General features: G+C 42.7%; 1 protein-coding gene across 2 annotated transcripts in view; it reads left to right on the plus strand.

Annotated features, from left to right (window-relative positions):
* Nucleotides 1-16587, plus strand: part of cpne2 (copine II) — a 202152-nt gene that overhangs the window by 37394 nt on the left and 148171 nt on the right. For both annotated transcript variants that reach the window (XM_067997780.1, XM_067997781.1), the window contains 2 exons: nucleotides 9814-9903; nucleotides 11208-11306. In XM_067997780.1, the coding sequence (XP_067853881.1) occupies nucleotides 9814-9903; nucleotides 11208-11306 (189 nt within the window). The remainder of the gene's footprint in view (nucleotides 1-9813; nucleotides 9904-11207; nucleotides 11307-16587) is intronic.

Below are 16587 nucleotides of genomic sequence, written 5' to 3' on the forward strand. Positions count from 1 at the left end.
CTGGACTTCAAAAGTAGTTTGTTGGTTGTGAAGTACAATGGGATGTCCCGAGATTGGGAAAGGTACTATCTAATTGCACTGTCTTTCCTTTTTTCTTTCTCAACTATTTATCCAACTATTTTTTGCCTCCAATGCTTTTTCTGGTTGGCATTCCATGTCCTAACGACCTGCTGAGTAAATTTCTTCCAGCCTCTCTCCGTTCTTTTGGTGACTATTTGAAAATCACCCTCTAGTTAACGACTCACTGACCAGCGGGAACAGTTTTTCCCTAATTAACTTTTGAAAACCCTTCATAACTTCGGACACCTACTATCAGCTCTCCTCTTAACTTTCTCTGTTCTTGTGAAAAGACTTCCAGTTTCTCTAGACTCCCATCCCTGGTATCACCTTAATAAATCTCTTCTGGCCCCCTCTTTGCTATACCAACTGTAGCCTAACCAATGATTTGTGTAGGTTTAACGTCTCCTTTGTTTTTGCATTCTATGCCCCTGTTTATAAAACCTAAGATCTTTTTAAACTGCTTTATAATTTGCCCTCTCACTTTTTTAAAAGATTTGTTTATCTGAACCCCAAAGCATATGTTCCTGCCATATTCATCCTACCAAAATGTATTTCTTCACATTTTTCTGCATCAAATTTCTATTTGTCCAATCTACTAACCTGCTTGTCCTCCTGAAGTCTCTTACAATCCTCTTTTTACTGAGGGAGTGCTGCACTGTTGGAGGTGCCGTCTTTTGGATGAGATGTTAAATGAGCACCTTCCATCAGCAAAGCGATGAAAGGTGTCGACGACAGTGCTATCAAGCGGCACCTGCTCACCGATGCTCAGTTTGGGTTCCGCCAGGACCACTCGGCTCCAGACCTCATTACAGACTTGGTCCAAACATGGACAAATGAGCTGAATTCCAGAGGTGAGGTGAGAGTGACTGCCCGTGACATCAAGGCAGCATTTGACCAAGTGAGGCACCAAGGAGCCCTAGTAAAATTGAAGTAAATGGGAATCAGGGAAAACTCTCCAGTGGCTGGAGTCATACCTAGCACAAAGGAAGATGGTAGTGGTTGTTGGAGGCCAATCATCTCAGCCCCAGGACATTGCTGCAGGAGTTCCTCAAGGCAGTGTCCGAGGCCCAACCATCTTCAGCTGCTTCATCAATGACTTCTCCTCCATCATAAGGTCAGAAATGGGGATGTTGACTGATGATTGCACAGTGTTCAGTTCCATTCGCAACCCCTCAAATAATGAAGCAGTCTGTGCCCACATGCAGCAAGACCTGGACAACATCCAGATAAATGGCAAGTAACATTCGTGCCAGACAAGTCCCAGGCAATGACCATCTCCAACAAGAGAGAGTCTAACCACCTCCCCTTGACATTCAACGGCATTACCATCGCCGAATCCCCCACCATCAACATCCTGGGGGCCACCTTTGACCAGAAACTTAACTGGACCAGCCACGTAAATACTGTGGCTACAAGAGCAGGTCAGAGGCTGGGTATTCTGTGGCGAGTGACTCACCTCCTGATTCCCCAAAGCCTTTCCACCATCTACAAGGCACAAGTCAGGAGTGTGATGGAATACTCCCCACTTGCCTGGATGAGTGCAGTTCCAACAACACTCAAGAAGCTCAACACCATCCAGGACAAAGCAGCCCGCTTGATTGGCACCCCATCCACCATCCTAAACATTCACTCCCTTCACCACCGGCGCACCGTGACTGCAATGTGTACCATCCACAGGATGCACTGCAGCAACTCGCCAAGGCTTCTTCGACAGTACCACACAAACCAGCGACTTCTACCACCTAGAAGGACAAGGGCAGCAGGCACATGGGAACACCACCACCTGCATGTACCCCTCCAAGTCACACACCATCTCGACTTGGAAATATATCGCCGTTCCTTTATCGTCGCTGGGTCAAAATCCTGGAACTCCCTTCCTAACAGCACTGTGGGAGAACCTTCACCACATGAACTGCAGCGGTTCAAGGTGGCGGCTCACCACCACCTTCTCCAGGGCAATTAGGGATGGGCAATAAATGCTGGCCTTGCCAGCGATGCCCACATCCCATGAACGAATAAATAATAAAAAAGAGACCCTGTCTGCCCCCTCAAGTGGTCATAAAAGATCCCATTGCACTATTTTGAAAAAGAGCAGGGGAGTTCTCACGGGTGTCCTGGCCAACATTGATCATTAATGGTTTGCCTAAAGTGTGTTTGTAAAGCATTTCCCTTGCATTTAATGTGTTCTCTTTATCTATATCTCTTTCTCTCTATCTCTAGCACTCTTTTCTCTCTCTCATCTCTCTTTTAATATTTTTTTTGTCTCACATCAATGTCTTTTCTCCTCTTACTCACTTTCTCATTCACCCACTGGATCCTGTGAATGCAGAGACCATCTGTCTTTCTTCTCACACCTCGTTCATCCATGAATATGGAAAATTAATCTGATCGCGATATTTAAAATGTTAAAGGATTTGGTAGGATAGAGTACAAAGGATCTATTTCCTCTGGTGGGGAAACAAAGGAGAGGGGGACATAATCTTAAAATTAGAGCTAGCCCATTCAGGAGGGAAGCCAGGAAGCACTTTATCACACCAAAATCTGGAATACTCTTCGCCAAAAGGCTATGGATGCTAGGTCAATTGCAGCTTTCAAGACTGGGATAGTGATAGATTTGTGTTGGGTAAGAGTCTGACTTGAACATTGTAACTTTAATTATAATTAAATGTTATTAGTCAGCATATCTCAATAGCCAAGTTAAAGAAGGAATTGCATTAATTCAGCACTTGAATGTTGGACTGATCTTTGTTGCTGTTACAGTTCATTTCTATCTAATTATATCAATAGTTTGCCAATTGAATGAATGCTTCGATTAGGATGTCAATAGGTTGTTTATAAAAGATCAATTTTATTATTTGTACTGTGGTCCATTTGATTTCAACCAACTTGGAAAATCTCTTCATTATACAAATAGCTCTTACAAGTCTTTTATGGCAACATTTATTTTTCTCAATCATTGTACAACATGTTAATATAATAATGCTTCATGCCATTAATGCTCATTCTGCAATTTGAAGAAGCCACCAATGACATCATTAAACTGCAACAGTTGCATGTAAAGTAGGCCCCCACATGCTGCCTAACCTGCTGAATATTTCCAGCCTTTTCTGAGTTTTGTTCCTGGATTAAAAATGTACTGATCTAGAAAGCAGTTCTGGACACATTTACAAACCCTTCCCCCTTTTTTGTCACTTACACTACTTTTACCCCAGTCTATCTTTTGGATAATTAAAGTTCAACCATTAGTTTGGCCCTAATATTTGTCTACATATCTCATTTCCACTTATCAGCAGTCTGCAATAAACTCCAATTGGAGGAACAGTCCCTTTCTTATTCCTTAAATCTAACCAAACAGATTCTGCTTTTGCAGCATTCCCTGCACCATCCTTGGATTCTAGTGTTATAATGGAATCTTTGAATAATACCGATACTTTTTTTTCCTACTCAATTCTTCCCGAATATTTTATAACTAATAATGTTTACGACCCAGACCTGCCCTCTCAATGCTTTTATATCCTGCACCTCCCAAAATAATTTGTACCTGTAGCTGACCAATTTTATTTAGAATATTTAATGTATTTATATACATATAACTCAAACCTGCTTCTGTTTGGCAATCATGCTCCTTTCTTCTGATCTCTGCCTTATTACCTTCCTGTTTTTCTCCCTTCTCTCTCCTATATCCCCTACTCCTTTTGCTGCACTTCCTACCATCCCCATTGAAACTTTATATAACCTGACCCTAATATGTCAAACATCCTACTGTGTGCATAAGAGAGAGCGAGAGAGATTATTTTTTTTAAGTTCCTTTCCATTTTCATGCTGGAAAGGAAATGGCTTCAGCATTTGTGTTGTGCTGTACACAGTCATTTCTTCCAGAGTTCTGGGTTTGCAGATGCGAAATCACACTGGGAAATCAATTTAAATAGTCAAATTAATATTTATTCAGTGGCACCCCGCTGACTAAAAGAACAGCAAGTAAAGGCTACTCATTAAAAGAGGCCCACTAACTCATTAAAAATAACACGCATCGTGGAGATTGTGGACCATCTGCAGAAATGGCTGTAAATTTGCAACATTGGACATTCGAGCAGAATCAGGGAAACATACAGACTGTTGTCTTATTTCAAAAGAATAAGCTTCTTTCTTAAAGTTTGGTGCAAAATGCTGCTGTCGCGCTCCACTGGAAAGGGATTTTTTTTCCTCATTTGTCTTTGTTTTAATTAACGGTAGCCGATTGATTCATGAAGACACCAGCATTGGCAACTGCAATACAATCCCCCAGGCACTGTAACCTTTGGAATGATTGGCAAACTGTTGCTAGCACAGGAACCATAAATGGTTTATGTAATGTAGTCGAGTTTGTACATTGGGGTTTATGTCACAAAGTGTCAATAGAAAGACAGGTGGGCCATTGACTGCATTCTTTCCAATGTACTGTGTACAATCCATGGATGCTCTCTAATTTATTTAACCTACTGATGGAAGTACAGAAATCTCTCATTTCTCACTAACCCACAAAAGTAATTAGATTAAAATTCCAAGAGCCAATTAGGGGCTGAAGCAACAATTTGGGCAATGTGAGCGAAGGTGTCGGAGAGTCAGAGATTGCATTTGATGAGTAGAACATAACCTGCAATGCCTAAATCTGTCTGAAGCTTTCAGTGGATGTGCGAGTGATTTCCCATATCTTCTGAAGTAAGAAGACAGGAATCCCAGCCAAAGAGTTGGGAGTTTTGACTGGCATAGAACCTTATCTGCTGCATATCGGGAGAGGTCGATTGGGCCTCTGCATAGCAGTGCAGTGTTGTTTCAAGGTAGAAGATCTATCTGAACCAGGCTCAGTCCTGCAGGAGGAAGTTTCTGCTTGGCCGATCCATAGGAACATTGTGGGTGGGAGGAGGAGGAGGGCTATGAAAATATCAATTAAGCAATGACCTGCTTCTCAGACAACATCACCACCTGCAATAAAATGAACAAAAGGCAGCTTAACATCAGACATCGCAGATACCATATCCCTCTCGAACTCCATAAATTTCAGCCCGCCATACCATGTGACCGCTGGAAGGGCTGTGGCCAGGGGACACCCTCCTACATACGTTCTTGGCAGGCTCCTTCCTGCATTCAGCTAGGAGATCACAAGGACCATGACTGGTCTTGCAGTCTCACTGTTTGCTGGGCCTACCCACTGCAGAGTGAGCACTTCCCTGTAACGTTCAGGCTAGCACAGCTCTCACTACCAGTTATGTGAAGGTGCATTCCCCCTCCATGGCTGAAGCACATGTGTGACATACTCCAGTCAGAACAAGGGATGTTTGGCCACCACCTGGATTTGGAGAAATACTGAGCCATTGGAAGCTCGCTGAACAAAAACTGCTCCACCTCCCCACCCATTGACATGATCGCTAGCAGGCAGAGTCGTCCCTCATCACATGTCTAACTAATCCCCAGAAACAAAAGCCAAGCAAGTTGCCTCAATCCCTTGACCCACATTGCTCCCAGCACACGCAGTGAAAGGAATCTGGATGTATTGATATTCTCCTCCTGCAAGTACTGTGCAATCACAATGTACAATGGCTACATGAATACTTTTGAGAATTCAGTTTTAAACAAAAAAGTATTGATTTAATTTTCACTTTTAATAGCGATTGTACATGGGGCGTCTTTTATTTATAACATGAACATTTAAAGCTTAAAGTTTCTATCTGGCTGAAAAAAAACTGCAAGGTGTAAAACTCCTCCCCTCCCTTGATCTTCTACCTTCCTCTCCTGAAGGTGGTACCTCTGGTAGGGATACAGTTCTATTGGCACCAGCAACCGTTTACCCCTCTGTGAGTTCAGACAGTGAATAGGCAACCTATTTTGGGGGTTTGTCACCACTGAACCCGATCTGAACTCATCTGTGCACACTTTCCCGAAGGGGTCATGAGATAACGATCAGGAATGAGGGGATGGATTTCCTGTGGGGGCGTAATCGGGCAGTTATGCCCGAAATTACGCTCATTCGTCTGGCCATTTTGCCGATGTTTATTTACGCCCAAATTTCCTGCCAATCTCATTAGCATATGTCGGAATGTAAAAATCAGCATACACAATCAGGGCCCGAGGAAAGTGCCAAACTCACACCATATATTCCTTTAAGTATGAAAATTAAAGTTTCAAGCCACATAACTATCATTCATGCACATTAGGTATAGCATGTTTAAGAACATGCAATCGAGAAAGCTTTTCAATTTTTAATGTGACTTATACTGGTACCATAAAAAAACTACATTCAAAGGAACAGGAAATACAGAGCAAGTCTCAGTGAGGATAAATTTTTCAAAAATTGCTTCAAAATCGCAATAAAACACCAAAAAAAGACTCTATTTTGCTGCATATAAAATTCTGGGTGTTTTGAACCAGCGTAATTGCAGGAAATTTGCTTGTATGGTTCTTTAGCCGGAACGATTATAATGAGCATTCGAGCACAATCCATTCAAACGTAGTGTATCAAATTTGCGCCTGAGTTTCCCCACTCTTTTACACTGGGTATTTGCTTTGTGTCACGATTAGGAAATGGAAGAAAATTCCGCCTCTTGCTGATTTTCCTTTTTAAAAACCCCCTCCCTCGTGTAGGACACGGAGGCTAATTGCAATGCCCCCACCATGAAAGCTTGACTGAGATAATCTAATCCAGCACAGACCAAAGATTAAGCTGGGACGTTCCTGACAGTGCACTTTGCTCACTGAGCCATATGCACCTTCAAACGAGTTCTCCAGCTTTTACTGAATGAGGCATTACACTAGTCATTTGGTGGCTCATCCACGGCAAACACACACACACGAAGTCCTATTATCTGTGGCAAAAACAAGCATCGTGTGCTGCTGCCAAATAACCCATGTTGAGGAGGCAATAATGAATGGTTGTATATTTAAAATGTGACAAATACAAGAGTACCTGGTTAGAATATGTGTCACGTCAGACACATACGATATAAAATGTCTTTTAAAATCACAGCTTGCGTGGAGAGATTTTATTGCATATGAATCATTTCATTGTCTCCCAGCTCTGCTATAAAGGTCAAGTGAGACACTTTGAGTTTTACTGCAAATTTATTTTTACACACATTGCTTTGCCCTATCATTTGAAGTAAATATATAAAATCATATTTGAGGGAAAAGATCAATAAGGAGAAAATGTTTTCTCTTTCGCCACACATGTCTTCCCTCCCTCTCCCCGGGAAATGTCTTGCTTTGAAGGATAAGGCTGATCAACTAGATTTTATGACTATTGTTAAAATTAATATTACTGTCACTAATTTTATGTTAATGTTTGGAGGGACTGATCATCTGAGCTTTGAAAGGTGGTGATGATAAATGGAAAGTTGTTTCCACTTTTGGCGCTCTGTGTTGGCGTCAAACACTCCCAGACTTCGGGTAGCACGAGTTAGATGCAGAGCAAAGCTCCCTCTGCGACCTGCCTCCCCCTACCCCGACCTCACAAAAGCAACCGCACTGCACCAGTTGTGGATGTTTTAATTTCCCACACCATAGGCCCTCTCTGAGTGAGATTGCCTGTTTGTACTGAATTATGGTAGATGCTCTCCTACAAGGAATTGGTCCCTGATAAACAAACCCAGATGGCCAACAGTATAACTGCGAGCTTGGACCTGAGTGTTGGACTCTTTGAAAGCTTGGACTCCTCCGTGTCCTCACTGGGGATGTTGCATTTAAATGGAATATTCCACATTGGGAAAGAAAATAGGGCTAATTAGTCTTCCTGAACAAGAGGGCAGCAGCTGTGCAGAAGTACTTGGTCCAGACTGACCCATACTTCAAGTCAAGGAAAGCTTGACAGCAGGGAGGGACCTTTTTAAAGAGAATTTCACTTTCAATAGTTATCGGAGATTTCATTTCTGACTCGTTTTAATTCATGTTAGATAAATTTTAGCTGGAAAATTTACTTTTATCTCAATACTTCATCAAGATTAAGGGATACACTCCCTGCTCGTTACACTCCCCATCCATTATATTCCCCACCCGGTGTACAGTTCCATCGACTTCAATAGCACTGAACATCGGGTGGGGAGTAGAACTGGCGGAGGTGTATAAGGGCGGGGTGTAGATCAGGCGGTCGAAACGCTATCGCCCGTTCAATGCTGCCGCCCGAGCCAGATCTCTACCCCTTGTTTTTGGACGTGGTGCAACACAAAGCTCCCCACAACAACGTGCCTTTAAAATTCTGTCTCCTTTCTGCATCAATGTGACCCTTCCATCCCCAACACCTTTGGCCTGCTTTGCCTTTCCCATTGGGACTGCGGGACTGCCAAATTGGTATACGGTAGTACTTTGTGTGCTGGGAGCTGGGATGAAACTGCCCCAAAATTGATTTATACTTGATGTCATGTTCTAGAGTGACATCTAACCCAAACCTTCGAGACAGAGGAACAGTGTTCATTCTACTGCGCCACTTCAATCCCCTGTTGCTCTTTGATCAGTACAATTTTGTTGCTGGTTATACTACAAAATTTGAATTCCTTCTCCAATTTTCTCCTTACACCTCCTCTCCTGAAGATGCTGGTTTTACAGGTGTCAGACACCCTGCAGTATATCACCCAATTGGCCCTTATTCATGGCGAATTATTTTGGAGTGAGCCTCGAAGGTTAGCGGTGGCTGGCTCTTCGACTGTTGAGAAGGCTGTTAAAAAAGCATACGGGATCCTTGGCTTTATAAACAGAGGCATAGAGTACAAAAGCAAGAACATCATGCTAAACCTTTATAAATCACTGGTTAGGCCCCAGCTGGATTATTGTGTCCAATTCTGGGCACCACACTTTAGGAAGGATGTCAAGGCCTTAGCGAGGATGTAGAGGAAATTTACTATAATGGTACCAGGGATGCGGGACTTCAGTAATGCGGAGAGACTGGAGAAACTGGGGTTGTTCTCCTTAAAGCAGAGAAGGTTAAGAGGAGATTTGATCGAGGTGTTCTAAATCATGAAGGGTTTTGATAGAGTAAATAAGGAGAAACTATTTCCAGTGGCAGAAGGGTTGGTAACTAGAGGGTACAGATTTAAGGTAATTGGCAAAAGAACCAGAGGCGAGGTGAGGAGAAATTTTTAAGAAGTTAAGAGTTATTATAATCTGGAATGCACTGCCTGAAAGGGTGGTGGAACCAGATTCAATAGTAACTTTCAAAAGGGAATTGGATAAATACTTGAAGGGGAAAAAATTGCAGGGCTACAGAGAAAGAGCAGGGGAGTGGGTCTAATTGGATAGCTCTTTCAAAGAGCTGGGACAGGCACGATGGGCTGAATGGCCTCCTTCTGTGCTGTAACATTTTATGATTCTATGCAGGGCCACACCCAATTTTATGAGACAATGTTTGCCTGCTATATGCAATTCCAGGAGGGGTTGCTGGACAGCAATCTGAAACTGGAGCCTGGGTTGATTTTTCCCATCTTTTAAACCAGTGTTGTCCAGACCATCGCCCCAGCTGATATCAACTAACTCAGCACAGACCATTGCTCAAGCTTTGGGCATTTCTGGTCCAAAGGCTCAGCTATGCCAAGGCTAAATTCAGTGAGCCATCGAGGTAGCTCAGAAGATACTTTTTAATAGGATTTTATTTTACTTCCCAATGGTATCTCGTCAGACACTGGGCACTGCTGCACTGCGACTAAACAGGAACCTCAGAATACAGGTCTAAGTGATTCTGGAGGGAGACTGCCTGTGGTGCTGCTGCTGACGATTTTCTCATTTGCTTTGCAGGTTATAAAGAATACTCTTGATCCTGTCTGGAAACCTTTCAGCATACCACTAGTGTCCCTGTGTAACGGAGATGTGGAAAAAACCATAAAGGTAATTTGGATCTTTAATTATTACTCTTCCCTAATAGGTACCCATAAGCTCAAATTAAAATTTAATGCATTTACTAGTGGGCGCTGCAGTGTCACACAAGGTAAAGGCATCTGGGTTAAAAAAGGATATATACAGCACTGTTTTGATTAGATGTATAACTTACCAATCAATGCTACTTTTAGATGTTTCACCGCTGCTTGAGATGGTCCATTCTGTTCAGAATGTGCTGAATTATGTTGATCATTCCTTGTGTCTCATCCACCAATGTGCAGTCCTTTCCCGGCGGGTAAAAGTAGCTGCCCTTGACATCAACCAAGTATGTCTCAGCGTCCATTAATCTCTACAGATCAGCTAAGCATGGCCCAAGCAATTATACTCATTTTAAACTTTGATTATAAAAAGAAAGTATTCACCAATTGACCCAATGTCCAGAGTGCTGGAGGTTTCAGAGCAGTCTGTTGCAGGCTGGTGAAGGAACACTCCCATGAAGGGAGGGAAACCAGGGGGAAGCAGAGGCCCAGACTCTCATTGTGGGGCCTGGTAAAGCACTCCTGCTTCTCTGAGCCCACTAAGGAAAGTTTTTGACGTAGTTTAGATGGCCTCTTCTTCTTCCCCGCCAGGTTTTACTGATAGGTGGCATATGTGCAGGTCTGGGCAGGACTGCTGCTACACACTCCCAAGGAGCTGGTTACAGAGGAGGCTGAGCACAAACCTCAGAATCAGATAAGTCTCTCATGCCCCTGTGAAATAATGGCATCTGATGATGGCCATATGAAGTGTATTGATTGAGTAAATAAGGAGAAACTGTTTCCACTGACAGGGGCCAGTCGGTAACCAGAGGACACAGATTTAAGATAATTGGCAAAAGAACCAGAGGGGAGAAGAGGAGACATTTTTTATGCAGCGAGTTGTTATGATCTGGAATGCACTGCCTGAAAGGGTGGTGGAAGCAGATTGAATGGTAACTTTCAAAAGGAAATTGGATAAATACTTGAAGGGGAAAAATTTGCAGTGCTATGAGGAAGGAGCAGGGGAGTGGGACTAATTGGATAGCTGTTTCAAAGAGCCGGCACAGGCACAATGGACTGAATGGCCTCCTCCTGTGCTCTATGATTCTATAAAGGAAAGAAAGAAATAATAAGAATTAAGTAACAGACACTGAAAAGTGGTTTGTGAAACACGTTTTGGCACTCTTCTGCACATCGCCTACAAAGGCCAGAAACCAAATCAATGCTTGTTAATTTTTTGACCTAAATTTGGCAGCAGTTCAGGTGTTAATGAGGTGTGTGCTTCTTTTGTACCAGATTCTGTGTTATGATTATGATAACGATGGTGGACATGACTTTATCGGAGAGAGCCAGACCACTGTGACCAAGATGTGTGCAGCAAACAACTCAGCAGAGGTATGAAGGGTTGGCTATGACCTCTTCTTCTGATTATCAGTTCAATAATATATTGGCCTGTCTTTCAATTTTCCTGTTATGGAGACAAGACCCTGCAGCGCTGTCCTGTAGCTCTGCTCTTTGTACTACAAGTTAAGTAGGTTACATAAGTACATACGAACAATGAACGTCAGGAAAAGACTCTCTGGTCCATCAAGCCTGTCCCACACAATTGTGATATCTTGTGTATCACAATATATAGACTCCCCACCCCATCCAAAACCATGTGATCTCCTGGGAGAGGCGAAAAACCCAGGGGGGAAAAGAAATCTGGGAAATTCCTCTCCGACCCCTTTGGCGATCGAAACTAGTCCAGGAGATCACTCTGGCCCTGATAATTCTATGCATTACATTACTTACCTTTTGTAAGGTGATCTCCACCGCAGCCAAAAACAGGTCCAGTTCTCGCTTGAAGGAATTCAGCGAATCAGTGTACACCGCACAAGCCGGCAGCCTGCTCCACAGTTTCACTATTCTCTGGGAGAAGAACCACCTCCTGACATCTAACCTAGAATCTGGCCTTATACAACTTAAAATTGTGATCCCTGCTCCTCCCTTAACTACTTAATTGGAACAAATTGTCAACTCAAACAGAATCTATTCCCGTCATCATCTTATAAACCTCGATCAGATCACCCCTAAGTCTACGGTTCTCTAAAGTATAGAGTCCCAGCTTTTTTAGCCTGTCTTGATAACTAAGATGCTTTAAGCTGGGAATGAATCTAGTGGACCTCCTCTGCACCCTTTCCAAAGTCTCAATATTACCCACCATGTAAGGCTACCAAAACTGGGCACAGTATTCCAAATGAGGCCTGATCGAGGTCTTGTACAAGGACAAAATAGTATGTTTTGTGTTATAGTCAATTGTCCAGTTGGGAAAGCTCACAATTCATATTAGTGACGTGAACACTTTCAAACTCGGACTGTACTTGATTAAGCGAAGCTCATCCGGGTGGGGATTTGTCTGTACGAAAGACCTTGATTAGAAATTCTACAGACTCCGATATGGACTAAGAGGTCATTAGTTTGTCTGAGTTGTAGTAACAGAGCGCCCAGAGTGCCAAGCATTGTGACGTGATCTAGTCTATTCGTCCTAATTCCAATGGTTCTGTCACCGCAGTCTTTGTGATTGACTTTTTATTTTCTTCTACTTTTCTTCTGCATTTGCAATGTCACACTGGGCTAAGATTTCCTCTGTGTGCCACGTGCAACATGATTGAAAACCTTGTTATAAAGAACTCAGTTATGGTTTCTCTACATCACTCTCACACACACACACACACACACACACACAGAGCAAGCTTTCCCTATGGTGCTAAATAATGCAAACAAATATTCACCAATGCGTTTGTGAATTTTTCAATAAGATTAAAAAAATTGAGCTCTCAAATCCCAAATGAGACCCATTTGCTGTACTGCATTTAACGATGAGTAGCTGGTTTATCTGCTCATTTCTTTTCTCTCTCTCCTGCAGATCTGCTAATTCTATTCCACTTTTGTTTTGGTTTTCTACTTTTTTCCTCATTTCCATGTTTCCTTTGTGACTCGCTTTCTCCCTTCTCCATTTGGCCCTTCTTTTTTCTGCCTTTTCATCTGCGAGCTAAGCTAGTTAAGGCCTGAGCCTTTGCCGGCTTGGCTTTCCACACTCAGGAGCAGGTCTTTTGATGGTCTTAACAGTTACCTTTAAACATATGGCGGATTTCAGTCTTGCCACTACTTGAAATCTGATCAGTGTTTAAACCGCATCAGCAACCCTGGAAATGGCCTATAACTTATGGAGTGGGAGGAGCAGGAAAGCTGGTCACTGAATCCACAGGTCTTACTAGGCCTGGGGTGATATTGCGACTGGCTTTTCTTTTAAAAATTTTCTTTTAGGTAGCAATTTTCACAATAACACCCAGAAATTATGGAGCAGAATTTCCTGTCGGTTGCCACGGTGATGGAACTTCAGCAAGGCTTCTGCCTGAGGCAAGGCCGCACTTCTGACCCTGGCTGATTTAAATTTTACGGGCTCCGGTTTCATTTCTGCTGCCAATGGGTGTCCACCTCAGGCGAGAGGGGAGCGGGGAAATGGTCTGCTGCAGCATCGTGTAACCAGGAGTGCAGGCTGAAGATTTAAGTACATGAGGGAGAAAGAAATAGAAGGATATGTTGATAGGGTAAGGTGGAGCATAAACACCGGCATAGACCTGTTGGGCCAAATGGCGAGTCTCTGTGCTGTAAATTCTATGTAATTCTATGTATGTAATTTTAAATACATATATATTCTTTATTTCTTCCAATTTTCCTGCCTTCCTGACAATAGATTGCACTGGGTAAAGCAGCCCTTTAAAATTAAAATCCCCAACAGCAGCTCTGGGTGCCAGGAGCGCATGACATTCCCGATGCCCAGTGTTACTATGGTGTCAATGACAGGGAAATAGGTTATGATGTATTCTTGTCATTTATGTCTCATCACAAAGTGGCCTCCCATACCTGAACGGCTCCTCGCCCGATCTTATTGGCGTAACTCGACACTCACGTTTATTCATGCCAATGGAATGTTTTGTGTAGAGTTCGGAGGGCAAGGCCTGTGCACGCCTGGATTTTCAGGAATGCCACATTCATCCTGTACAGTACTGTAGTTAGAAAGCTGGTGAAAATTACTGGTATGGGTGTTTCTGCAGCATGGGAATGCTGTACAATTCACCTTGTCTCTTGCACAACCTGAGCTATTTGCTCAAAATATAATCAGAATTACAGGCTGGTGATTGTTAAACTCGAGCCATGTAAATTAAAAAGCCAGGCAAAAAACTGTTATTAGCCCTTTCTTTTCTCCCCTCCCCCCCAACACTGTGATGGTGGGGGTCTCTTGATGCCTAAGTGACTAAATACTCGAGCAGGTGTCACAGAGATCAGGATGGTCCTAGGGACTGAGTTAGCTGATCATAATTTGATCGGTGGTTTGCAATTAGTTTCAGCACCTCTGAGCTAATGAGAGGGGGGAAAATATCAGTTAGGGTTCCTGCTCCTGATCATCATGGAGTGGCTCCTAGCTGGAGAGGGAACAACACGTAAATGGGCAAAGGGAGTGATAGGATTGGGATTAGCTGTAAAGCACTCTTGTTTGAATGGTCTGTCCACACTTGAGGTTGAGACGTGCTGTTGAAAGGCAGCCACTCGTGTGAAGTAGCGGAGGGCTGCCAATGCCTGTGAACCAAAGCCCAGCATGGCTCTGTGCCGTCTGTGCAGGAGCAGGCCTGTAGTGGGGACTATGCCGGGGTATACTGAGTGTACCTGCTTTTTACTTTTGGAGGCTAAGACCCCTGACTCGAGTACGAGATGACAAGTTCCACTGGACCGAGGCACCTCCCGATGAAGATGAAAAGGTTTTATGGCAGTTACCAAAGTCTAGAAATTACCACTGGCAATATTAACAGACAAATGTTTAATATGTTCATATGAAAATCCTCTATCTGTATTTTAACTGAGATATTTACCAGTTTAAAATAAATGAAATTACACTTGCGTTAAAATAGCAGACAGAAGACGTGCAGACACATATTGCAAACAGTAATTTCTAGGCTCAAAAAAGTACAGTGGTACAGCAAGAAACTGGCAATTATAATAAATTGCCACAATGTACATGATTCACCATTACAGTTTGCAGTTCAGCGCAGTGAGGTATATTCTCCTATATGAAGCATTGCGCAAAGCAGAAGAATGTCTCCCATGTATTTAGAAAGCCTACTCCAACATACTGGAAAATGCATCAAGTGTCAAAAATCACCACATAAATGTACAGTATCCCCACTGTAAAACTGCCACTACACCACAAGGTAGGAGTTAATAAAGAATAAAATTGAGGGGGGAAATCATAGTGTACTATAGACATCCAAACATACTTACGTTGGCAAAGAATGTAAAGATGTTCTAATGTTGGTCACGTGCTCATCGGGACAAAAAAAAAATTGTTCTTTCATGTAGAAAAGAATTTATTCCGTGACCTTAATGCAAAATGAGGCTGACGTAAGCAGAAGCAGTTACCATGGTAAAATCTAGTTCTCTTAGAGAAAAGCTCTTTTCGAATGCCCATTCATTCACCTACCGAATTATTGAGTTATTAAGTATTTTGTGAATTGAGAGCCTCAGCCACGATATGTCAGATCACAAAGAGCCCACAAATACGTGTTAAAAATAAAGTCCCTGAATGTGGCACAGCAGTTTCTAGATTTTGATCGGTGTGACTGTTCGTCATGCAAGCACTGGCTTCTTCCAGTATAATATTCAGTGTTCCTTTCGACATTGCTGCTGCTTCAGTTGTCAGTGTAGCATATTTACTTATACAACAGCTAGTTTTCTCCTAGTCTGTGTCAATGTGCATGAAAATCTGTGTATTAAATACATTGTATAGGTTTAAAAAAAAGGGTTGCATTTATATAGCGCCTTTCATGACCTCAGGACGCCCCAAAGCGCTTTACAGCCAATGTACTTTTGAAGTGTCGTCACTGCTGTAATGAAGGGAAACATGGCAGCCAATTTGTGCACAGCAAGATCCCACAAACAACAATGTGGTAATGACCAGATCATCTATTTTAGCGATGTTGGTTGTTGGATAAATGTTGGTCAAGACATCAAGGAGAACTCCTCTGCTTCCTCAAAATAGTGCCATGGGATCTTTTACGTCCACCTGAGAGGGCAGGCAGGGCCTCTGTTTAACATCTCAGCTGAAAGTCAGCACCTCCGACAGTGCAGCACTCCCTCAGTACTGCACTGGAGTGTCAACCTAGAATTTGTGCTCAAGTCTCTGGAGCGAGACTTGAACCCACAAACCTCTGACTCAAGAGACGAGAGTGCTACCTCTCAGCCACGGCTAAGCAAGTTACAAGATACTAGAACAAAATTCAGTGCAATCAACTTCAGTGTAAAACAGGCTGGTGCTGTGTTATCGCCTATTTTGCACTACCGTCCCAGTTGAATTTCACCCCAACTAACTCTATTGCTACATGTGTAGTTCAAGCAGAACTCTAAGGTTGAATTATTATGCACAGCAGTCTGCTTTATTCAAAATATTCATTTCCGATTAGTTTTATTTTTCAGCTAAAATTCTTGTTGACAATAATGCGGATACGGTGGTGTAATGGTTATATTACTGGACTAGTAATCTGAAGGCCTGGACTAATAATCCAAAGAAAGAGAGTTCAAATCTCCACCATGGAATTTGAATTCAGGTTAAAATAAAATAAAAAACTGTTATCAGTAA

Source organism: Heptranchias perlo, chromosome 16 (assembly GCF_035084215.1).
Source record: "Heptranchias perlo isolate sHepPer1 chromosome 16, sHepPer1.hap1, whole genome shotgun sequence".
In the NCBI taxonomy this organism is placed as follows: domain Eukaryota; kingdom Metazoa; phylum Chordata; class Chondrichthyes; order Hexanchiformes; family Hexanchidae; genus Heptranchias; species Heptranchias perlo.